Source organism: Cryptotermes secundus, unplaced genomic scaffold, assembly GCF_002891405.2.
Source record: "Cryptotermes secundus unplaced genomic scaffold, Csec_1.0 scaffold693, whole genome shotgun sequence".
In the NCBI taxonomy this organism is placed as follows: domain Eukaryota; kingdom Metazoa; phylum Arthropoda; class Insecta; order Blattodea; family Kalotermitidae; genus Cryptotermes; species Cryptotermes secundus.
In genome coordinates this window covers 386,774-411,293 of record NW_019722434.1, presented here as the reverse complement: position 1 = coordinate 411,293, position 24,520 = coordinate 386,774, and the positions used below count along the sequence as shown (strand labels likewise).

The following is a 24,520-nucleotide window of genomic DNA, read 5'->3' as shown; positions in this document are numbered from 1 at the left end:
TCTATTCCAAGTTGTAAGGATTACAGTGGTTAATTTAAGCATTGTATCTTCGGTTGATAATCCCTTTTGGAATCCATACTACTCTGAAAGTATTATTTTATGTTTTACGATATCCCTCATGATCATTGAGTCTTCTAAAAATTGCTGTTTCAAAAACTTTTGCAAACCAGGTACTATAGATATTGGCCTGTAGTTACTTATAACAGCCTTTTCCCCCCCTTTTTTTTTTTGTATACTGGCTTAATAATTTCATATTTTAATCTTTCTAGATGTAGACCCATGGTTAATGACTTATTAATTACATAAGTTAGAGGTTTACTAATTTGTTGTCTGCACAGTTTTATAATTTTATTTGTTACACCATCATGCCCTGAAGAGTTTTTTTATTTTAATTTGCTAATTATACTAATTATTTCCTCTTCTGCAACTAAATTAAGATTCATATCTGGAATACCATTTGAGAAATGAGAATGCAAGTATGACATTGCAGTATAAATATTAGTTTTGTTAATATTAAGATTTTCTGTTATTGATGTGAAATATTTATTAAAACTATGAGCTGCTTCTTCAGTATTTATTTTTTTTGCTATTATTTTGAAAAGTCCGAGTTAGACGTTCTTTATTCTGATTGTTAATCCTGCCTGTTTCAGTGTTGATAATGTTCCAGGTAGTTTTTTTTTGTTTTTGACTGATGTAATTAACTGTTTATAATATTTCCTTCTAGCTTCTCTTATTACTTTTCTTAATATCATGCAGTAGGATTTATAGTATGATTTAAACAAATAGTTGTAACTGTTTCTACAGAGAATGAACAAGGATTCCTTCATCTACAGGATGTATGTATACCAGCTCTTATCCAGCCATTATCCTTGGTTTATTTGTTACAGTTTGCTTTGGAAAGCATGACTCATAGACAAGTAAATACTTATTTAAAAATGAGTTGAATATTTCGTTTACATCATAAAGTTTATATATATTTTCCCATTTTTCAATAGATAGTTTATTAAGAAATTCAGCAATTGAATCTTCATTTACTAATCCTCTTGTGATTCCCTGCACTTTTTCTTCTCCAGGAAATTGATATTTTAGTACTAGACACTGAGCATCGTGATCTAATAGTCCATTACTAATAGAGATTACTTCAAATGAATTTATCCTTGCCTTATCTATAAAAATATTACCAATTGCAGAGCTTTTGGTCTCAGTTATTCTTGTTGGGAACTGTACTATATGAAATATGCTCGTATTATATGATTGCAATGACACTAATAGCTGTGTTTTACATGTTGACTTTTCAAAAAAAATTACATTAAAATCACGTATTATAAATTCCATTTTTGGTTTATAGAGTAATTTCAGTACTTTATCCAACTTATTTACAAAGTACTCAAAATTCCAACAACGGTGCGTTTCAATACAAAGTTCAAGGTGTTACAGAGTTTACTATTGTTATTATTATTCTTCAGTTTTTCAAACTCAAGTTCGTCTGTGTATACTGCAACTGCAATAATATTATAGAATAGTTCAACAAGTGACTGTCTCTTCATACATCGACATCCCACACGTAAAAATACAGTACTGTATGCATTTTTCTTGTCTCCCATGGGTTCTACAGGCGTCGCCCACCTTACTCTCATTGATTTTTATTACCCCCCAAAAATATTAATCGAAGGGTGAAATTTTCATCAGTCACCTATTGCTTCCATCTATAAAGCTAGAATGGTCTCATTCGACTAAATACTCCATTATGAAAAATCTAGACAAAACCAAAAAACAGACCGACAACACAAATCGCCCGCACGTGGCCTGCACTCAAGCGGCAGAATCAAGAAGATCAAGAAAGCCCGACTCATTTTTGTTAGCAGCAAGGGAAATTGTCATTGCAGTAGGTAAATGGTAAGTTTTAAGGTTGATTGATAAGTTTTGGTCGTTTTGGTTATGTCTTTCTAAGGTCGCATTTAATTGTATTGGCCTTTAGGTAAGGAAAGTCTGTGCGGTTTTGTTTAATCGTGTGGAATATGCATTTGTATGTCTGCACTATTTTTTGTGGATAATGTCTATGTACTTCATTTGAGTTTTGCTTCACGATACGTAGAAACGTTTTGATAGAACGGTGGATCCCAAGTAGGATAAACCTTCTTGTACTGTGTGAGATACGAGGCCCTCAAGCCGGTAACTGAGGAATACGCTTTTCTGGGATGCGACGCCGAATAGTTCGGGAGGTACGTGCCCAGAGTTTTGTGGTGTACCATCTGTCACAATCTTCAGGGTGAAGAAGTGAAGCGAAATACGAAACATTTGTACCAGGACACCGAACTACACTGCGTCACATCCCACAAGACAGTAGTCTGCCTCTCTACATGCGTTGTTACAGTCGATATGACAGAAATAACAAAATATCTTAGCACCCAAATCCGTTGCTGAATTCATAATTCGAATAGTGCTGTCTGTGCAGCCATCTGATAAGGTGCTGAATTTGTTTGTTGTGTTTCCTGACCTGTGACAGAATTTGATGTTGCTGATTAGTGCCATCCCCTCCCCTTTCCTTGATGCACTTGTATGTAATACTCAGACATGCACTGATCTCTAGTGTCTTAATTTAAATGGCACATGGCATGGCATGATGTGAATGTAAGAGTAACCACAAAGTGCCAGAAAGTGAGTAGCTGTTTGCATGTGAAAGGCATAATTAGAAAGTGCCTCTTCAGAGAAGGTTGAAGTTGTATCTGCTGAGTATTAAGGTTCATTTAATTATGGTGACATAAACTCCACTGATGTTGTATCCAACTTCTTTAAAACTTTACTGCCACATTATTGCTACCAAACATAGAAGTTTAGTATAAAAACAACCCAAAGTCCAACCTGAGTAGATTTTAAATATTTATCTTTAAAAACCAAGCCAAAAGCCTAATGTTGTGTTGGAGGTAGATTGTAAGGTTAGGCTTTAGGTACCATCTTTATGGTTAAACTTTTAGGTTTGAGACCCCCAACACATTAGACAGCATGAGGATAACTTTTGATGTTACTGGGGTCATCCTTGAATGTGTTTCTCAGAACTAGTATGGTATGGTGAGAGTGGCATAACAAATATATTTTACCAGTTAAATGTAACAGTTACAAAGAGCCTGAATGTTTTGATCAGTGACCAGGATGGGTGGTGACAAGAAGCCACAACGACGCAGTCGTAGCAGGGAAAAGGAAAGAGAGCGTCGTGAGAGACCCCGGCGGTCTCGCAGCCACTCTAGAGAGAGAGAGAAAGACCGTGGAAAGAAGAAAGTTGAGAAATTGAAAGAACGGTCTCGCAGCAGAAGCCGAGAGCGAGAGAGGCATCGGCACAGGGACCGAAAACGCACCCCTACCCCGTGAGTGATGCACATATTTTGTCTTTATGAAGGTGTTGCCATTTCAGGTCAAGGTGACACTTTATTTATAAAATATTACTTCACCACTGTTACTGTCATTCACTGTAGAATCATAAAGACTATGTTTTAAAATAAGCGTTAAATGTATTCATCATCACAGTGGTAAGATTTAGGGTTCTGAAGGATCACACAACATAGGTTTTGTTATGGAAAGTTCCCAGACTAAGTCAAAGAACAAATGCTGGCTTAACTTACTCAATTTTAGCTGCCAACTCCTTGAAAATAGTCTCCTTGGGAACGTATACAGTGATCCCCTTGTTTTTTACACTTTGCAAAAGCTGTCGAGTACTGCTTGCAGTTCCCTTTTGATGTCAGACAATCTTTCAAAGTGAAATCACAGGGGGCTAAGTCTGGCAGGTAGAGAGGATGAGGAATGATAACCATGTAAGTCACAACTCTGTGGTTTCAGGGATGTGTGGGTGGGTGCGTTGTCATGATGAAGGAGCCAGTTGGGGTTGCACCAAAATTCCATGTTTTTTTTTATCACACATTTTAATTCAAGCGTCTCAGAACATCACAGTAAAAGTCAGAGTTGACCATAGTGTTAGGAGGAACAAATTCATGGTGGACAATCCCCTTCACACTGAAGAAACAACAAGCATGCTGTTTGTTGATCTTCGGACCTGCTGCACCTTTTTTGCTCTTTGTGATTGTGGGCTTTTCCACTGCAACAATTGTTGCTTTGTTTTGGGATCATAACCGTAAATCCAACTTTTGTCACCTGTTATGATCCTACAGATACGAGTAAAAGTTGGGTCCTCATTAGCCTTCTCTCATAGCTCAAGACACACTTTCAAGTGCAACTGCTTTTGATCATTTGTCAAGAGCCGGAGAACAAACTTTGCGGCAGTGCAGTGCATGTTCAAATTTTCTGTTAACATCTCCTAGCAGACTCCATAACTTATCCCAGCAGTGTGTGCGAGCTCATGGATTGTTTGGCAATGGTCTTTGTGGATGAGTTCTCAAATTTTTCCAACATTTTTTCTGTCATTTTGTTGGTTCTTTGAACATTCGTCATCTTCATCCGACACTCAACTGGCCATGAAGCATGAAGGCCATTCAAAAACTGCTATCTGGCTTAAAGAATATTCTCCAGAAGCCTCACAAAGCATTTCATGGGTCTTGGTAGAGGATTTATCGAGCTTCACACAAAACTTGATGCAGACATGTTGCTCGTTTTTGTCATTCATCACAGACAAAATGAAACATGAAGTCGAAAAAGCACACGCATAAAAACAATGCATGTTCACAGCACAGTGTCAGATGGCAGACTGATGCTATAATCTGTTGTGTGACCTTGGCCTCCCCTCTCATTTTCATTCACAGAGGTAGTTACAACAATAACAGTGGGAACTTTCCGATACACTAACCGTGCCGGGTCATGGTATAATTCTTGCAGTTTTTGTCATCAGGTATGAATAATTGGGATGAGTGCCATGTTGTTTTTCTCTCATGTCATGATATAAAACTGTCCGTTGGAAAGCAGGCCACACAAAGCAGTCCTAGGTGTTGCCCCTTCACATCTCTGTCTATAATATTATCTGGCCATTCTGTTCACAGGAATACTGGTGCTCACATCTGAAGACAGTTTTCATGACTGACAAGTATTTTGGGTTAGTTGACATATGCCAAAGAGGGCTGAAGGAGAATATAACAAGAGATGGATAGAGGGAAGTCTTGAGCACCCCCAGCATCCATGGGGCTTCTTTTGTGACCTCAGTTTATACAGTAGAATTTTGCTTAGAGGTGCCACTTAGTGCTGTATCAAGTTTCTGTCTGCTTGGATATATTGCCAGTTCTTGTGAATCCAACATGGTGTTGAGTGTCAGTATGAAGAGAGCAGGCTTCTGGGTTGTGGCGCCATGTAGATATTGTGTTAACTGACGTTTCAAAGGAACATATCGCCACCATCTTCAGGGTAGAAGAAGAAAGAAGAAGAAAATCCGCAAGTGAAGAACCAGTGTAAGCAAGTGCTAATAGACTAATGTTGAGAATAAACCCAGCTTTATAAGAGCAGGAAGAGAATGGAGGGGAGGCTACATGGGAAATCAGTCGAGGGGAGAGGGGAAGGGTCTGGGGAGGTGGGCTAGCAGGTAGAAGGCCAGAGCAGATATAGAATAGTGTGTGTGGGTAGAAAGGCAAGGTTAAGTGGAGGGCATTAACCGTTAAGCTTTGGGGATACTATGTGAGTGGGGCATGGACTTGCATGGCCTTGTGGATCAGGTGTAATGTCCTGGAGGTTTCTTGAGGGAACACATGAGATGCTTCCATGATTTGCTGAGACAAAACCCCACCTCTCCGTTCATATTGCCAGGATGGAGTTCAATCTCAATGGCCTCCCTAATGATGCGATCCATATATCGGGTCTTGGTAGCAAGGATGGAGGTATTCTGAAGCTGAATGCTGTGTTCAGCCACAGCTGACTTGTCCGGATGTTCGAGAGGGATGTGCCGCTGATGCTCCTTCAACCTCTTGTCTATGGAATGGCCCATCTGTCCAATATAGACCTTGCTGCACTTGAATGGGCTACTGTATACACCCAGTGTTCTTAGTCCCAGGCTATATTTGACCAGCCAGAGGAAACTATATAACTTATTTGGAGGCAGGCCCACTGATTTGATGTTGTACCAGGACAGCACTATGCTGATTCGGTTGAATATAGTCCCGACATATGGCAGGAAGGCGACTGAATTCAGTTTATCATCGGGCCAACTGATTTTCAGACGACAGTTGGGAACTCTGCAGATTGCCGGTTGTTGCAACTGTTCTGCCTGAAAACGTCCCCCAGGATCACCAACTCGCCATGTAGGCTGTCTTGATCACAAAGAGCTCTAGCCCTGTGCGCCAATGTGGGAAGTACAGCTTGCCTGTTGGATGGGTGGTGGTGGGATGCAGCATTAAGGTAGAGGTTTGTATGGGTGGATTTGCGGTACAGTCTGTGGCCCAGAGAACCACCGGGTCTCCTGTAAATATTTATATCCAGGAAACGGAGGTGGCCCTCAATTTTGGTCTCCATTGTGAACTGATTGCACTGGTTGATACTATTTAGGTGGTTCAGGAAGTCGTTAAGCTTGTCTGGGTCCGTGTGGCCAGATGACAAAGGTGTCCTCCACGTAGCAAAACCAGCAGCGGGGCTTGTGTGGTTCCAAGTCAAGTGCCTTCTCCTCAAAGTCCTCCATCCCATGGTCACACCATCAGTTTGTTCATAGAGCTTGCCATTGAAGCTAAAGTATGGGGTGGTCAGGTCATGGCAGAAGAGTCTCAAGATATCTTCTTCGAACTGTCATCCTAGCAGATCCATAGTATCCTTTATAGGCACTCTGGTGAAGAGCGACACTACATTGAAACTGACCATTATGTCGTGAGGATTGACTTGGAGAGAACCAAAGGTGTGGACAAATTCCATTGAGTTCCTCTGAAACGTTGGTTAACACAATATCTACATGGCACCTCTTCTCAGAAGACTGATTTCTTCATAGTCACTGCCGTGAAAACCTCAGATCTTACATAGGGACAGCATATTTGTGTTCAGATTGAAACACAAATGTGCAAATGAAAGTATGAATCTTTGGTTATGTTTCTTAAGCTGTATGGCCTTTTGATCGTGCACAGACCTAGCATCACGAAGAAGGAGGAGAAGGAGGACGAGGAGGAGGAGGAGGAACCACCGCTGGAGGAACCCAAGAAGGAACCATTATCACTTGAGGAGCTGCTTGCAAAGAAACAGGCTGAAGAGGCAGCTCGCAGCAAGGTCTGTCTGATACCAGACACTTTATTGTTATTTCCAGTGATTCCCAATATTCATAATGTGAGTTAGCACCTGAAGTCATACAGTCCAACTGTACAGAACCCATGAATGTTAGGCCTCCTGCTGCAGGCTTGGCAGGATCTGTCTGGTGAAATCATAAGTTATGAATAATTCAAAACCTGACCAGTTTGTGGTACAGGTGAAACTCTACGCTTGTATTCAGGAGCTGCTTGGTTACTGATTATCCAGCCAGGTTTTTTCATGGTTTTCCTCATTCCTTCAAGGAAAATACAGAGATCGTACCTTGATTCGGCCACAACTGCTTTCTTCCAAATCCTATGCAAGTCATCAGTCATCCTACCTTTCAGTACTGTATAGTCTAGATTCTGACAGCATCATTAAATAAATAACCCATAAATAAAGTAACACAAAAGAAATTGATGTAAAGCAGAAGGTTTTAAAATAAGATGTTCTGGATTATTCTACCATCTGTATAGAGGATGATTCACTCAGAGAAGGCCCAGAATTAATAATTGCAAATCATGCAATAATTTACTGACGGAAGAGAAACTTATCAAATACCATTCTAGAGGTAGAAATAATTTGGCTGTAGACAGTGCTGAAATTTATTTCTTCTGCCTGGAGACACAGGCTGACATGATTCTCCATTTTCATGTACAGTATTCCATCATGTGACATGCGGAAATACAGACTGAAGGAAAAGGCATGAGTCAGGCAGGCAAGCAGGGGCTAGGTCAGATTTGCTAAGTTTTGTTTTCGTTGGTAAATTGTCATGTGGTGAATAATCCTTTTTTGGGGTGTTCTCCAAGTGAATAATCCTGTACACATAATGAAGTGTATGGAAAAGAATCAGATAGTAAGCATTAACAGAACTGGATCGTGGCAATTCTGCTCCATCAGCCAGTTGGTTCACTACAATAAGAACGTGTGGTGCTGTGGACTCCATGACTTTCTGCATGATGAGCATATTCCAGGGAATCTTACATGCTTATTTCCATCAGGAGGAAAAGGCATAGTTATTCAAAGTACTGTGCCTTTGCAGTTGGTTTTTAGATGCTTGGAAGTTGGGGGCGGGGATTTTGTGAACAGTTGTCTGAGCTGAGATTTGAACCCACTTCTGCTGTCCTCAGCCCAAATTTCTGACAAAGGAGGAACGTGCAGTTGAGGCTTTGAGGAAACGACAACAAGAGGTAGAAGAGATACGACGCAAGATGGAAGAAGACAAGAAAAAGCGGACTGAATTTGGCAAGGAGGCCACAAAGGCATTCGATGATGTGCGCAAGGCGGACAAAGATCTGGATCGGGACAAAGACGGCTTTAGGTAACTTTCAGGTAGTGTCTCTGTCACTGCCAGCTTTTCTGAGGTAAAAGAACAGTCACCACAAATGCATGAATAGAGTTGTAATTTTGTGTAGGAGAGTCATCATTCTGAGAATTTAAGTCGGTAAATAGTGGTAACAAAATTATAATTCTATCATGTTTCTTCCTGTTAAGGGCTGTCATCTTTTGTTGAGGTAAATACAGCACATTCAGTTTGTATCCTGTACTGAGAGTACACTATATTCACTACCATTCACAGCATGTCTGCTTGAATTCAGAATGCAAATCATTATCTTACAGGCGACGGGACAGGGAGCGTGAAAAGAAGGACAAGGAGGAGGACAGCCAGTACTCAAAGGACAAGCAGAAGGAAGTGGAAGCCATAAGAGAGCGCTATCTAGGACTAGTCAAGAAGAAACGCCGTGTGCGTCGGCTCAATGACCGCAAGTTTGTGTTCGATTGGGATGCTTCAGAGGACACATCTGTCGACTATAACCCCCTCTACAAGGAACGGCATCAGGTACAGTGTGTGTCTCATTGCATCGTAGAGGACTCTCGTGCCCTTTATATGGCAGCAAGAACACTTCATTGCAGACATTATTAATGGGAAGTTCATGATGCCGAAACATGTTTACAAACATAACTCCAAAAACAAAAGAGGATAATTAATGTCAGATTTGAGGTTAACAGCAGTGACTAAGTAGAGGAACATAACTCTTCCATTTTCAGAGTCAAAGAGTAAATGAGGCAAAAGAATTGGCAGAAGCAGATGGTAAGTTGAGGTGTTACGTTCCTCCAAAACATTGGATTCTCTCCAAATTGCATGGCATTACAACCCAGAAGACTGTCCTCACCAGGGAGCTTAATATTTGGCCATGCCTGGGTGGTAGACTTCAGTTGCAGCTTAAGGAAGTATAGTCACTAAAACGTTTCAGTTTTCATGAAACCTTAAATGAGATATTTTGAAAAATCCATTAGGTGTATGAATGAAGCCATGTTGGCTACACTGAGTTGCGTGAACAATTTTCAGCTCAGAACTTGTTCTCAAATGTCAGCGCCGCACAGATCCTGTCGAGTTATCAGTATCTGTGTTGCAGGTTCAGTTCTTTGGTCGAGGTAATGTTGCGGGTATTGATATCAAGGCCCAGAAACGAGATCAGTCGAAGTTCTATGGGGAGTTACTGGAGCGACGTCGAACTGAGGCTGAGAAGGAGCAGGAGAAGTGAGTACTGATCAAATTTGAGTGTTGTTTGCACTCTTCAGACATCTCACATCCTCACGAAACTATTTTGTGGTGCATTCCATAGCCACCATGTTTGAAGCTTTCTGAAGAGCAACCGCTAATATGACATCTGTATGTTACCTTCAAGTTCTTGAGACTTGATGCATGTTTACTGTACAGGACTACTATAAATGATTCATTCGTTTTTGAAACGCTATATTTTCCAAAGCATTATATGTACAAACATGAATGATATATAAAAAGAACCGTAAACTCACCGAGTTCTCTTCACACTCTACAAATGTTCTATGTGTGTCCCTTGGGTCACACGTCCAGGCGGTAGTCGAGCTTGTTCTGCACATTTTGTAGCATCATCCTGTCAGTGGTCATCACTGCAGCATCGATGCGTTCCCTCAGCTCTACTAGTGTTCTTGGCAGTGGGGGTATGTAAACACAATCCTTAATGTACCCCCAAAGGAAGAAGTCACAAGATGTTAGATCAGGTGATCTGGGGGCCAAGTGAACAGAGCTACGTCATCCTCACCAACACGCCCAATCCAGCGTGTCCTTAAATTGCCAATACCACAGCAAATTGCTTTGTTTACATGGCGGGTCTTTTCCGTACTCTCTTTTGAATGCGCGTTTCACTGCTATAACAGACAAACATCTCGCATGTTTCAACAAACAAAAACTCTTTTCTTGCTTTGTCACCATTTTGTAAAGGCACTGAATTTGTGCTGCCAACTTGTGCACATAATACTAACTTGGTGAGTTTACGGTTCTTTTTATATATCAGTCATATTTGTACGTGTAATACTTTGGAAAATATGGCGTTTTAAAAACCAATGAATCATTTATAGTAGCTCTGTATTTTAAATGACTGTAGCCAACATTCTTGTTATTTTTTTATCTGCGTAGAGCTTCTGTTGCACACAGCTTTGTACTGCTTGTTTGCAGCAGACAAATATGCCTGGCCAATTTCGTACCGAACTGCGTTCATTTTGTGTTTCTTTGACTGTTGTCACATGATTAAGAGCAACAGTCATTGGTCAGAGACAGGCAAACCTGAAGATGTAGACATAGACAGGAGGTAATTTGAAAGTGTATCTTGAGGAAATAGTGTTGTAGCATGTGGACTAGAATCATTAGGCTCAGGATAAGGTCTAGTGACAAGCTGTGAGCAGCTCCTCCCCTCTTTACTACCTTAGAAAGGGGAGGATGCTGCATTCATCCCAGATTCATATGATGCATTCCCAAGGCCCCCCCCAAGAATGGACTGGGGTGTCCAAGCTTCGATCTTTGTGCAGTGATAGCCAGAAATCTCAAAAGTAACAAAACAACAAATATTTAATAAAATAAAGAATAACCATGGAACAGATCAGGAGAAGTAACTCAATAATTACAAGACACAATAATCATACAGTAACGTTCCAGCTTGTGAGATGTACAAACAATAACAATCTCAAACTCAGAGTGCAGTATAATTTAGAAATTTGAATTTCTGACCAGCTGGATGCAAAACGTACAAGATAACTCCTAAATCAATCAACATGGGCAGTCCAACCCAACCAGAATACATGATATGCTATCGACAACGCAAAGTTTAGGAATCCCATGCTGTCAGTGGCCAGTAGGGAAGAAAGGACAAAAACCAAACACAATTTTGAAAACACATTCACAAGGCAGGATTTCACTCACCAACCACATCGATGACGACCCACTCACTCCGAGAAATTACTAGCATACAATGTTTTTTTAAAGTCAAATCCACCAAAATGGGGAATTTCAAAACCCCAGCCAGGTAACATAATACAAACTCAGAGAAAACTCTAATTGCGATGTTCTAGACAGCTCTCGTGAATAAAGGGGATGCTAACCCTCAACAGCCAGTATGAGAAACCAAACAGAATGTAACAACTTCCCTTGCTGTCTGCTGGTAACTGACTAGACAAGGTCCTCAGTCCCAACTCTAGACCAAGCTACAGAACATGCTAGAACAGCTGGAGGAAGCATGGACGGAGGGGAGGAGGGATAGGAAGAGAGGCCGCTAAACTGAGCCAGGAGTAAATGTGGCTCCATGAAATCTGTTTTTGTTTCTTTTTTTACCAGCTGAGTGACTGTTAGCTTGTGAAGAAGATCTTGACTGCATGAAGTTGGTCAGGATTGACAGAATTTGAGAGATATAATGTCACTTCTTGTGCCTAGTCAGTGCAAGTGAGCTGCGTTCTTGGATTTGTTCACCTCTGTGCTTAGACATTTTTGTTGTGTGGTAGAGGTAAGCTGCCAGAAGTTCACACATCTGCTGTTTGTTACTGCAGGGTGCGCCTGAAGAAGCTCAAGAAGAAAGAGGAAAAGCAGAAGTGGGACGACCGTCACTGGTCTGAGAAGTCGAAGGATGAGATGACAGAGAGAGACTGGCGAATATTTCGAGAGGATTACAACATCACCATCAAGGGTGCGCAATGACTGCAGTGTTGTACTTTACCTGTGGTGATCAGTTGTAACTGACTCCCTTACATTAAGTCATTTTAAATATGTAATAGTAATACAAATTTACACTCCAGGAGGTCTGATTAGTGTTTGTATATGTGCATTGTTTTTGCCTTACTGGGACTCAGCCCCCTTGGTACTGTAGATCTCTTTATACCACAGTTTTTAAGTATTATGTTTTTCGACATTATCCATCGTCTTGTCTATTTTCTAAAAACCGTCCTGTTTCTTTTTAAAAAAACAACGTTTTGGAGACCGGATTATCCCCAAGACGATGGATAATGTCCAAAAAAAAACAATACTTGTAGCAGTATACCATCGTCACAAACTTTTAGAGCTTATGTGATTGTATTGTGTAATTACCTCAGGTGGTCGAATCCCTGATCCAATCAGGAACTGGAAGGAGTCTGGAATTCCTAATGAGATTCTGGAGATTGTTGAGAAAGTTGGCTACACTGATCCCACCCCTATCCAGCGACAGGCCATTCCCATTGGTCTGCAGAATCGAGATATCATTGGTGTGGCGGAAACAGGTTCTGGTAAGACACTGGCCTTCCTGATCCCTCTGCTGATGTGGATACAGTCTCTGCCCAAGATTGAACGTGTTGAAGATGCTGACCAGGTGAAACTTCATTTTGTTTCAAAACTCATAGAAAGGCTATAAATGGGAGGTGAGGAAATGTCAATATTTATGTAACATTTACTGTGTCATTGTTCATGTTAGTTACTCCATCTGCCCCCCCCTCCCCATACACAGATGCTTGATGCATTAAATTTGAGGTGTTATGGTGGTAGTCTTGAATTATGACAATTTAGTGTGGTGGGTGTTTTCAGTGTTTGGGAGGAAGTTGCTCCTTCATCTTCAGTCTGCTATCCTGAAGATAGAGGCAGCAAGATCCTCCGAAATGATGGTAACCACTATGAGTATATGCCTAAATATAAATGTGCGAGGCCAGTCCAGCTTGTAGTTCAGGTTTAAATGAATCATGATATGAAACTGTTGTCTTTACTTAATGATACATCTACACTTCTAAATGCAGAACTGAGTGACAGCTCATAAACACACGTACTTAAAGTGGTTGGTAACTAAACCAGCTGTAACAACTTGCCTTTAAAGTAAGTCACAAGATGGCAGCAGCAGCAGAATTTGAAATATAATGCCCTGACCATGCAACACATTATCAAGCTGAGGACTTCATCTCTGATCCAGTGCTTGGCTGGTTGCACACTAAAGAAGTCAAGTTAGCAATAAATTGATGACAGGAAATAAATAATCGATTACCCTGTGCACAATCAGAGTTGCACCTCTGTGGCAGTGCACCAGGAACAAAGGCACCATGAAGTGGTGAATGTGGTGATTCATTTACATGCAGTCATTTTTTCTGTCTTACATCAAAATTATCATCAGGTGTATGTCTAATTCCACTTTCCTCATTAACCAGTAATGGTGAAAATTTTGATGGTTATTTGCTTAACGCTATGTATGACTTTGAAGTTGCTTTCTGAACTGGTCCTACAGTCGTTCATTGCTTTCTTGTTCCGCAGTGATGAGCACCAGTTGAGAGACTTAGGGGGCAGTGTTATATATAATGTACTGAGCAGACAGTTGAATGGATATGTTATGATGACAGCGATCTCGTTACATTGATGGATTGTGATGACCTCAGGTTGAACGACCAGACCTTGTTGACCATCCCCTTACCTGAGGTACACCTTTACTGAGACTATAAGGCACTGACTTGTAGTATACTGGTGCCTAACTTATGTTCAAGGGTCCATACTCCATAATCTTGGCACCCACTCGAGAATTGGCCCAGCAGATTGAGGAGGAGACCAACAAGTTTGGACAACCGCTTGGAATCAGGACAGTGGTTGTGGTGGGCGGTTTGTCCAGGGAGGAGCAGGGCTTCCGCCTCAGGATGGGATGTGAGGTAACATGGACATTGTATAATGCCCAGTTCTGTGGTCCCATAATGCCACACATTTGAGTGGCAAAAAGTAAACAATATATTGTCACAGGTTAGTAACTAGACACAGGGTTTCAGTTGGTAAGTGGATAACTCCTGACTACAAGTAACTATAACAGTTTCGCAAACCTGTGCGCCCTACAAATCACTGTACTGCAGCACACACAAAGTCTTCAGTGTCTTAACCGTTCAGCGTGGTTTGACGTGTATGTTTCGTCAGGTATTTAAATCGTCTGCGGGGGTTCGACGTCTGTGTTTCGTCCAGCTGCACACCTATGTTATAACGCCCATAATAATTGATGGTTTTGCTGTAGATTGTTAGATTTTTCGCTGGCCTGTTGTCAGTAGAACAGAGTATAATAAGCCACGAGTTTAGCTACGTTAAGTCATCGTTACATATGCCTGTCTTGCAGCAAAGTTCCTGTTGCTCTTGCGAGCGGTTTCCTCGTTCAAGCTGTTATGAATGGCGTGTTTTCTTTGCTATGAAGTTATAAACAGCAGAGACGTGATATGTGCTGTGTTTATAATATCATATTGCCCTGAGCTGGCCACACTAACACACTCAATTGGAATTCTTAGAAGAGGGATGTCCAAAAATTTATTCNCTTTCGTTCACTACATACCAGACAGTTCTTAGAATAACTTCATGAATTCTGTGGTCACCCCTACGACATCTCCTGCCGCCAAAATGGATGGAATATCAAAGGCATAGCAACAACCCCTTGTTATGATAACTCGTAACGTTGAATTTACTACAGCTGACCTGGCAACTAAATGGGTCACGGAAAGACATTTCCTTGAACTATACCCCTCACGGGGAAGAAGGCAAGGCCGCACAGATGTGTGGTTAAAAAAAAGGGCCAAAGAAAAGATACACAATATTGGAGCGGTGAATGTGGGGCACCGTTGGGTTAGATGAATGCTTCAAGGCCTTCCTTACACTGCTCAAATTCTAAACAACCTGCTTCCATTGCCGAGATACAGGGCACTCATATTATAAGGTAAGGTTATAAAAACCATCTTTTAAGATCATTTTAGTGAAAGTTTCATCCTTCAAGGCGTACCATTCACTGCTCAAATACTAAACAACCTGCTTCCATTGCCGAGATACAGGGTGCTCATATTATAAGGTAAGGTTATAAAACCACCTTTTAAGATCATTTTAGTGAAAGTTTCATGTTCCTATCTCATATAATTTAAGAACAATGATGAATAAATCATTTTCGAGCAAAATTTAAATGGACGGCTGAATATATTACCGCCGGAGAGACGGCCGCGGAATTTAAATGACCGCGCAAAAGGGTTAACTAGGCTTGCTAGGTAACATTTCCCAGTAATGCAGATTCTTCTGCTCTCTTGCTTACAATGTTGCTGGCTGGCTACCATCTCACAACTAACTCATTACTGCAACTATTAACCAGTTGCTGTCCTCATTAAATAGCCTTGACAGGGACCACATGGAAAATATTGTTCCCAACAATCTCTTCCTTTGTCATGTGACACCTGAGTGAGTCATTGCCTAGCTGTGGTTCACTTGTTTGATGACATAGGAGCATGTTTAACTGTGCCATTATTGCCCAGCAACAGATGATGTCTCTCTTTAAACTATTCAGTCATGTCACAATAAGATACAATAGATATTTTCAGGTTATCGAGAAATTCCTGTTGTCATGGAACCCGTATGTTCATGACGTTACCTTTTACTGTTATCAAGAAATTCCACATAAAAATCCCATAAATGTTTCTTGTTTCCACTGATCTAAGGAAGATTGCAGCAATACATGAGAGGTGAACACAGATATTTGTTACAGATTGTGATAGCAACGCCCGGACGTCTGATTGATGTGCTTGAAAACAGGTACCTCGTACTAAACCAGTGTACCTATATTGTACTAGATGAGGCTGATCGTATGATAGACATGGGTTTTGAACCAGGTAAATATCATATTTCTTTAATGTTATATTTTAGCGTCCTGTTGCACTGATTTAAGTCCATGATTTATTTTATCCGTCTTCTAGTGCATACATTCATCTATCCCCTCTTCTCACTCTCACTAGATGTTTCGGCACAAACGTGCCATCTTCAGGTGCTGATCCAATCCACGACAAACTAGTTCATTGCATGCCTTGTCTATACATACTAAAATAACTAAAATATATATTTATCATATATACTGATAAATGTTAAGTGTTAAAATATTAAAATTATACAGCATATTTCATTCTTACGTCGTGTTTCATTACGCGAGTCACGTCTATCATCGTCTGTTGGAGCACTCTTTCACTATCGTGTATTGTGCTCTATGTTGCGTCTCGCTCCTGTCACAGGAGCGAGACGCAACATAGATATAACTATAGATATCTATAACTATAACTATAGATATACAGGATATAATGATAAGCTTCGATGAGGTGTCAGTCTTCATCAGGGTACCTGTTAGGAAGGCTATGGGTTTTCTAGGTCAGCATTTTGAAGATTATATTCTGAGGCTTTTCCACCATATTCTGACTTCATATTTCAGTTTTGCTGGCCAGTTTACAGACAAACTGACAGCAAAGCTGTGGGTTCACCACTGTCTCCAGCTATCACTGACTTCCTCATGGAGGCCCCTGTGCTGGTTCCTTTACATAGATGACATTTTTGTCATCAAGCTCCATGGTCGTAAGAGGTTGAGGGACTTCGCTGACTACCTGGACAATGACCAGCAGAACATTCAGTTCACCATGGAGACAAAGAGACAGCATGCTTACCACTGCCATCATGCTGCTTTCATGCTTGCCTTATTCTTTGACCCAGAAGGTGGAAGTAACATTTTCCTCCAAAATGTCAGTCAACTTTCAACAATCCACATGGTGTTCGCAAGATAGAACTTCATAACCACTGATATGTTCTTCATGCTGGTAAGGTCCTGCAGATCTTCATTCAGCTTGCACCTGTCTCTGGTTTTATTACTCATAGTGCAGTGCCTGTTGAGGATTCAGATAGAGGTCCTATTGCAATCCTCCCCTAGGTCTGTGTCCTCTGTGAGCACAAATGAACTGGTAGTGTGACATACATGAGCCAAATTACTAATGTGATGTATTGTTGCAGATGTGCAGAAAATCCTAGATTACATGCCAGTCACAAACCTGAAGCCAGATACTGAGGATGCAGAAGATGAGATTAAACTGCTGGCCAATTACAACTCAAAGAAAAAGTACAGGCAGGTGAGTTCGCAGCTGGGTGGTCTTGCTTTTGCATTATTTGTGGGAACAGTTGGCTTTCTGTCTCATTTCTGCATTGTTGTATAGGAACAGTGGGGCTTTCTGTGTTTAGCTAGTGAAGTAAGTTTGTGGTAGCCTTGTACCCAATCATGCTCTCTGTTGCAGACAGTCATGTTTACTGCCACAATGCCCCCAGCAGTGGAGCGTTTGGCTCGTACATACTTACGTCGCCCAGCCGTTGTCTATATCGGGTCTGCTGGCAAGCCGACAGAACGAGTAGAGCAGATCGTGTACATCCTGTCGGAGGCAGACAAGAGGCGCAAGTTGCTGGAAATCCTTGGCCGTGGTGTCACACCTCCGGTCATCATCTTCGTTAATCAGAAGAAAGGGGCAGATGTACTGGCAAGGGGGTTAGAGAAGTTTGGTGTAAGTTCAACGTTTCTATCCTATCATGTCAGATCCCCACAAAACAGTGGACGGAACCTCATGAAGGACTTGCCACTGAAGATCCTTCAGGGGTGGTATACATCTTACAGTATTTCAGATCCCTCCTATCATAACAAAAGTATAAATATGGCAGCCACAGATGTGAGATATGTAGCTCGGTGTCTCAGAGAGGTTATCAATAGCTATGTCTAGTGTTCCATTAATTTATTTTACTGAAGCATGAATAATGAGAGAAATAGTTTACTATTAGGTACAACAATAGTTTGACGAATATACTAACATAGCAATTAAGTCATCGTATAAATACTCCCCTTTAAGCAAGTTCACATCCTTGCCAAGTGCCCATTAAAATCATTATATCTGCCCATTCACCTACCTGCATGTATGCACAGAACAACTTAAGAGTGTCTGAGTGGCTTTTCATTAAATTTGATGTGGGAAAGTTTGACTAAAATGTCACCATGATCCGGTTTATATTCAAATTGGACAGCAGTAATAAACATCTGTGTGCATCTCACTACATGTTTATCACAGCAAAATATGTTTAGAATAGAAGTTGCAGGGAGAAATCACACAGCTTAAGGCTTATGATTTTCAAGAGAATTATACAAAAAGGAGTGAATGCACAAGAATTTTTATGGAATCCGCACCTTTCCGTAACTTACTGAACACTGTAAATTGGATTGAGTGGGTTGAAATGTGTGGTATTAACACTCTTGCAGTTCTGTGAACAGTCACCTGGAAAGTCTCAAATCAGTGTGTCATCACCATTTCTGCTACTGTTACTATAAAGATCTCGTACTGCTGCTTATGTAGACATAAGCAAACCGTCTATGGTACCAAACAAAAACATAGCGAACACTGCAGATGTAAAAGGAACATTCTACGATGCAGCAGCTTGCAACATAGCCACTCATATTCTAAGAAAAAAGTGAGAACAGTATACAGACTTCTTGGCTACAGCAACTGGTCTGTACAGAAGGGAGCAGGTAATGGACAGACAGGGTGCTGAGAGGAGTATTTGCATATGAGGGGGAGGAAGTGTCAGGAGATGAGAAAACTGCATAATGAGCAGCTTCATAATCTGGACTCCTCATTACACAGTATTGCAAGAATTATCAAATGAGAGAGGATGAGGTGCATGGTATGTAGCACGCATTGGAGAGAACTGTGTACAAAGATTTGGTAGGAAAACCTGAAAGAAAGAGACCATTAGGAACACCTGGGCACAAATGGAAGGATAATATTAAAATATATATTAAACAGGGTGGGACTACTCACCTCCATCTAGTGCTAAGGTCAAGAATGGTGGAGCTGTACCTCCACTCCCCCATGTGTCCTGGCATAGTATTCAATTAATCAAAGGGAAAATTTTACCTTTTACCTTTACCATTCTTACTCATACCAAGCAACAGGCAAAATGGTTCTTTTACTCATCCTGTTTCAGTACAATGCCTGCACACTGCATGGTGGCAAGGGACAAGAACAACGAGAATACGCGCTAGCAAGCCTCAAGTCAGGCACCAAAGACATCCTTGTGGCCACCAACGTGGCTGGTCGAGGTATTGATATCAAGGACGTATCCATGGTCATCAACTATGACATGGCCAAGAGCATAGAAGGTAATATGGCACTCTTCCTTCAGGTGCCCTTTCCTCTTTTTATTTTCTCATGTACATAAAAATAAAAGCTATCTCTGTAACAGGCCGTGGAGGTCCATAGGGTTGTGAGACGCCGAGGCTCTTGATAGCATAGTTGGTCAAGGGACTGATGCAAGTCAGAAGGTCATGGGTTTGTCTCCTGATGCCATTGGATTTTCTCATTCTAACATAAATAAGTTCCAGGAATATTCTTGGGGTAAAGGGTGGCCAGCATGTAAGGCTGACAACCTTACCGCCATCTACTAGTATGAGCCGATTGTCTAGAAAATGTAGGAACCTCAACATCTCACAACCCTATGGACCTCCATGGCCTGTTACAGGGATACCTTTACTTACTTACTTTTACATAACTGAATAAACTGAATTGGAGAATTTTGGTCAGCCCTAAGAACTGACTCATCACAGTCATTGGTGCCCTTTTGTTAGCCTAGTTCATAATGACAATGCATTTACTTTCAGAGTATACCCATCGTATTGGACGAACGGGTCGTGCAGGAAAACATGGTATGGCAGTCTCATTCTGCACCAAGGATGATTCTAAACTGTTCTATGACTTGAAGCATACGATACTGTCTAGTCCAGTGTCAACTTGCCCTCCTGAACTACTGAACCATCCAGACGCCCAGCACAAGCCCGGCACTGTCGTAACAAAGAAACGTCGGGAGGAGAAGATATTTGCATAAAGAGACCAGAGTGAGGCCATCTGAGGAATCAACATTTATTTGAACTTTCATACAAAACTTAAAACAAGGAAAAAGCATATTCTTGAAGCTGTGGCTCAATCCATCCTCGTCTTCAGGGTCTTGGTGGTGATCTTGTCTTTTTCACTGGAACAAGTAATACCAAACTTTTCACACTGGAGGGCCTCACCCCACGTAATATCTGTTGTGTGACAAATAGGCAAAATATTTTAGCCCTGGGTTCTTCAGGAATTGCTGTTTGCCATGTACTCTTCAAAGACAACACTATTTAGTAGCACAAGTAAAATGGATAATAATGTGACAGACTTATTGTACTCTTGTAACAAATATTTTGTGAAACATCCTTTTGCATGTTGGAAAATTCCAGCACAGTGACAGCTTGAACCTTGGGAGGGGGGGTTTCATGGCAGTGAATTGAGATCGTGGTCTTCTGGTTTATTATCCCATGTAGTCTCAATTATCAGCGGTTGAGAGAAACATTCTATTTCCATCTACAATAAAGATGGAAGCGGTATATTCCTCCAGAATTTATTACACTACTTACTAAGCACGTGGGAGCATAGTTGGTTGAGGCGCTATGCTACAAGCCGGAAGGTCACGGGTTCAAGTCCCAATGAGGTCACTGGATTTTTTCAATTGACCTGATCCTTCCGGCTGCACTATGGCCCTGGGGTCGACAGCCTCTAACAGAAATGAGTACCAGGAATATTCTTGGAATGTTCTTGGGGGTAAAGGGCAGCTGGCGTGTAGGGCTGACAACCTTGCCGCCATCTATGAGTCGATTGTCTGGAAAATGTGGGAACCGCAGCATCTACAACCCTATGGGCCTTCACAGCCTGTTACAGGGATACCTTTACTTACTTTTTTTACTAAGCACGTACTTGAGAAGGCAAGAGATGCTCATTCCAGCACTTTAGGGAAACCAAGAGTCCACCACTGGTCTGTCAAGAGTCGGTTGAATCCAGTCTACACCCTCTCACCCTAATTCTTTCAAATTCATTTTAATATTATCCTCCCAGCTATGCCTAGTTGTCTTTTTCCTTCCAAAACCGTTGGTACTTTTAGCCCATGCATGCTACATGCCTTGCCCATCCTATCCTCCTTGATTTAATCATTCCAACAGTATATATCGTGAGCAGTACAATATATGAAGCTCCAACATTATGTTATTTCACCCATCTTAGGTCCATATACTTTCCTTGGTGCCTAGTTCTCAAACACCTAAACATTTATTAGAGTACACAGGGCCATACCCCAGAAGACCACAGTGTTTGAAAATGCCTTTACACGCAGTTATGATCCTCATATGAATTACATTTTTCTTTCTCAGCCTAAAATAATATAAATCATGTTTACTTTTGACACAGACCTTGCACAAAAACCAGAAATTAAACTGTCAAACTTAAGTTTAAGGTCTTACATGATGTGAACAACAGCTCCCCAACCAGATATGGCATCCCTGTCAACAGCATTGATCAGAGCCTGTGATATTGTCTCAAACAGGTCATCAGGCTCAAGGTTGGGCTCCCACAGTGCCTCACACATCCCATACAGTTGTTCTGTGCAAGTCCCTGCCACAATGAAGTCCTCGGGCATGTTGGGACAGCCAATCAGGTCCATGCTGCATATGAATGGTTCAAATGTCTTGGGATCCAGTCCGGCAACTATGGGTTCCACAAAATAAGGTCCAAATCTGCAATTCAGGATAAATCCTGTCACAGGAACTCTTTCCAAACTCTCTCAGATCAAATGAAAAACGTGTACATTCTATATTCAGTGTAGTTACAACAAAAAGTATGCATGCAGCATATTCATCTCTTGGAGTAACGAGATATTTATTGCTTTCAGAAAGCCACATGTGGTACAATGAAGTAGACAGTATGTGGCAATGAGCAATCACTGTATGTTAGGTCAGCATGCACCTGATAGCCAACTGAAAGTCAATATGACCTCTAATTTATCACCTTTGTTCTTTGTATATTTTTAGGCCCAAAAAATGCAGTATTTACACAGAAGATTAAAATACTGATATTCAGACGGAATGTTCTGGCACATTACCGTCTCTCATACAGTAGGTTCGACACCATGGCAGCAAATGTCTTTGGGTGGATGTGTCTGTTCTCCTTTAGCTCATACAGGTTGAGTCGGAACCTGAGTCGCTGATGAACAGTCTGCGTGTCAGTTGCTAGTCCTGGCAGACCAATGAACAGGTGTGGACCCATCTCAAATATTTTCTGCAAATGATCAAACATCATGAGCACTGCTAAGTGCAGTACTTACTAAGACTGCTCTATCTCTGGGGCATGCAGTCATGAAGTCTCACCTGAAAATCGAGGGCCAGGGTTTGAGCCTGAATGCCAAACCTTTTGTCCGCTGCTATGGCCACACAGTTCTTGCCCTTCATTGCCAGAACGGCACCACCGTTGTATGACATGATCGACTAGAATCAAAACATAACTAGTAAGTATATATACTGAATGCACTGGCATAAGAGTAATGCTGTAAAGCTGTATTTGGGAGGTGCTTGGTTTGTATCTTGACTGGGATGCCAGCTATCCTTAGGGTTATCGTGGTTTCTCATCCTACCATATGAAGGTACATAGTCTAGCCACTGACAGGGTTGTAAAATAACAAAAATTGAGGGCTTAGGCTGTAGTTCTCAGTCTTCCCATGGATAATCAACCAGAATTATCACATTACGATGTCTGTACAGACTGAAACCTAGGAGCAAGGTGCTCACAGTGATTACTATGAAGGGTAAGCCTTTGTGGGTTGTAATGCCGCGCAGTTCGATAAGAGGTCCACTGACAATATGAATGAACACAAGTGCACCCTGTACACATTATGACTGAAGATCACACTTCTTGAGGTGTTACCTGATTTGGGTTAAAAATTTTATTAGACCTTGCAGATCCTGTTGTTATGCTCTTCAGCGAACAGCATTACACTCACCAGATCAAGGAATATGAGATACTCAGGACATACAGAAGGCTTGGATGAGATCAAAAATGCTTATAGCATTGTACCCAAATGGAAGACCTATGAATAGAGGGAAGAACAATATGAAAGTGGATCTTAGCCCCCTGTGTTTGAGGTTTTCAAATATGGGCAATACATGTGCCTGGGATTCTAAGCAAAACCACAATGTGATACTGAGATAGAACAGCAGTTCCATAAGCCATAGGTACCAAGGCTTGGAAGGTGTGGGCTGGATTTGTCCGGCTCAGAATTGGGACAAGTGGTTGGCTCCTGTGAACACAATAATGAACCTTTGGGTTGTTTCATACAAAGTGGGGAACTTCTAGCTGCATGAGTGTTTGTTTCGGAAGATGGTACACACTTTGTAGAGTCAGCTGTAGTTAATACAAAAATTTCACTGCACCAAAAGTTATTCACTTTAAACCTTTAAAAGTTGCATAGTGTTGCACAGGAGACTGTAGAAAACTAATTGACACTAAGTTTCACTGTACCTGTTCATCTGTTTCTTAGCATGTTCTCAGCAATAACACACTCAACACAAATATATAAAACTGTGTATGATCCCAGAAACCCCTTTTACACCAATGTTAAATAAATTTCACAAATGAATAATAAGATCTCAATCGCAATAACATTAAATGGGCCAGACAGGCAAAGCTGTCTCATACAGTAACACTTCTGACATGTGCGAGTATTCAGGAGACCCCTGGTTCAAATCTCAGTGACAGGCTCTTTTGCTAATTAGTTTAAAGATTTTATTCAAAATGGGTAGATGATGTCTGCTTCAATGCACAAGATGTGGTTTATCTGGAAGTGAGGCTACCACTTCCAAATGCTTCTGATTCATTCACCTAACTGCACTGGTTTGAAGCACAAAGGTTAAGTCTCCCGGCCTTCAACGGTCATTTTCGTTTAGTCTCCTATCTTCCCGACATTTCTCTTTCATATTTCAAGCGTACAATAGAGACGTACGAACCATCAACTGTGTAAACGGACAGTCGACGGCTACACAAAATAATTTCTGGGCAAAACAATATGTAAGGCGAACAGTATACGAGCCACTGTTGTTCAAACATTATTTCAGTGTTGAACAATATTCGAATCCAAATTCGTGAACATCGTTTTTATATCAACTTACCATTGTTGAAAATTAAAATATACTGCGTTTATGCACAACAATACCGACTTCTCTCACACACAATCTGAATCGCCGTGACTTGCCTTGTTTCAGTGGTACCTAATATCATCGATAGCGATCGATAGCGCAATTCGCCCAACAATTTATCGAAATAGAAACGTCGGCTAAACGGTCGATAGGTCTCCCGACCTGAGCTATCG

General features: G+C 41.2%; 2 protein-coding genes across 4 annotated transcripts; one reads left to right on the top strand and one right to left on the bottom strand.

Annotated features, from left to right (window-relative positions):
* The first annotated feature begins 1,795 nt into the window (after positions 1-1,795).
* Positions 1,796-20,512, top strand: LOC111861456 (probable ATP-dependent RNA helicase DDX23). 3 transcript variants are annotated; one of them, XM_023846064.1, is made up of 14 exons: positions 1,796-1,896; positions 3,143-3,362; positions 7,035-7,173; positions 8,322-8,512; positions 8,812-9,031; positions 9,609-9,733; positions 12,052-12,188; positions 12,592-12,845; positions 13,996-14,154; positions 16,002-16,125; positions 17,282-17,397; positions 17,560-17,820; positions 19,289-19,463; positions 19,962-20,512. In XM_023846064.1, exons 2-14 carry the CDS (start codon positions 3,151-3,153, stop codon positions 20,183-20,185), a joined length of 2,337 nt encoding a protein of 778 aa, XP_023701832.1. In that variant the 5' UTR covers positions 1,796-1,896; positions 3,143-3,150; the 3' UTR covers positions 20,186-20,512. The 3 variants fall into 3 exon arrangements, with proteins under 3 accessions (XP_023701832.1, XP_023701831.1, XP_023701833.1); XM_023846063.1 differs by lacking the exon at positions 1,796-1,896 and adding an exon at positions 1,903-1,978; XM_023846065.2 differs by lacking the exon at positions 1,796-1,896 and adding an exon at positions 2,063-2,222.
* Positions 20,197-24,443, bottom strand: LOC111861457 (proteasome subunit beta type-3). The gene is made up of 5 exons (XM_023846066.2): positions 24,321-24,443; positions 22,527-22,643; positions 22,262-22,437; positions 21,624-21,896; positions 20,197-20,329 (listed from the first exon to the last, which is right to left on the bottom strand). The coding sequence occupies exons 1-5, from the start codon at positions 24,321-24,323 to the stop codon at positions 20,281-20,283; spliced, it is 618 nt and encodes a 205-aa protein (XP_023701834.1). The 5' UTR covers positions 24,324-24,443; the 3' UTR covers positions 20,197-20,280.
* Between the last annotated feature and the right edge of the window lie 77 nt (positions 24,444-24,520).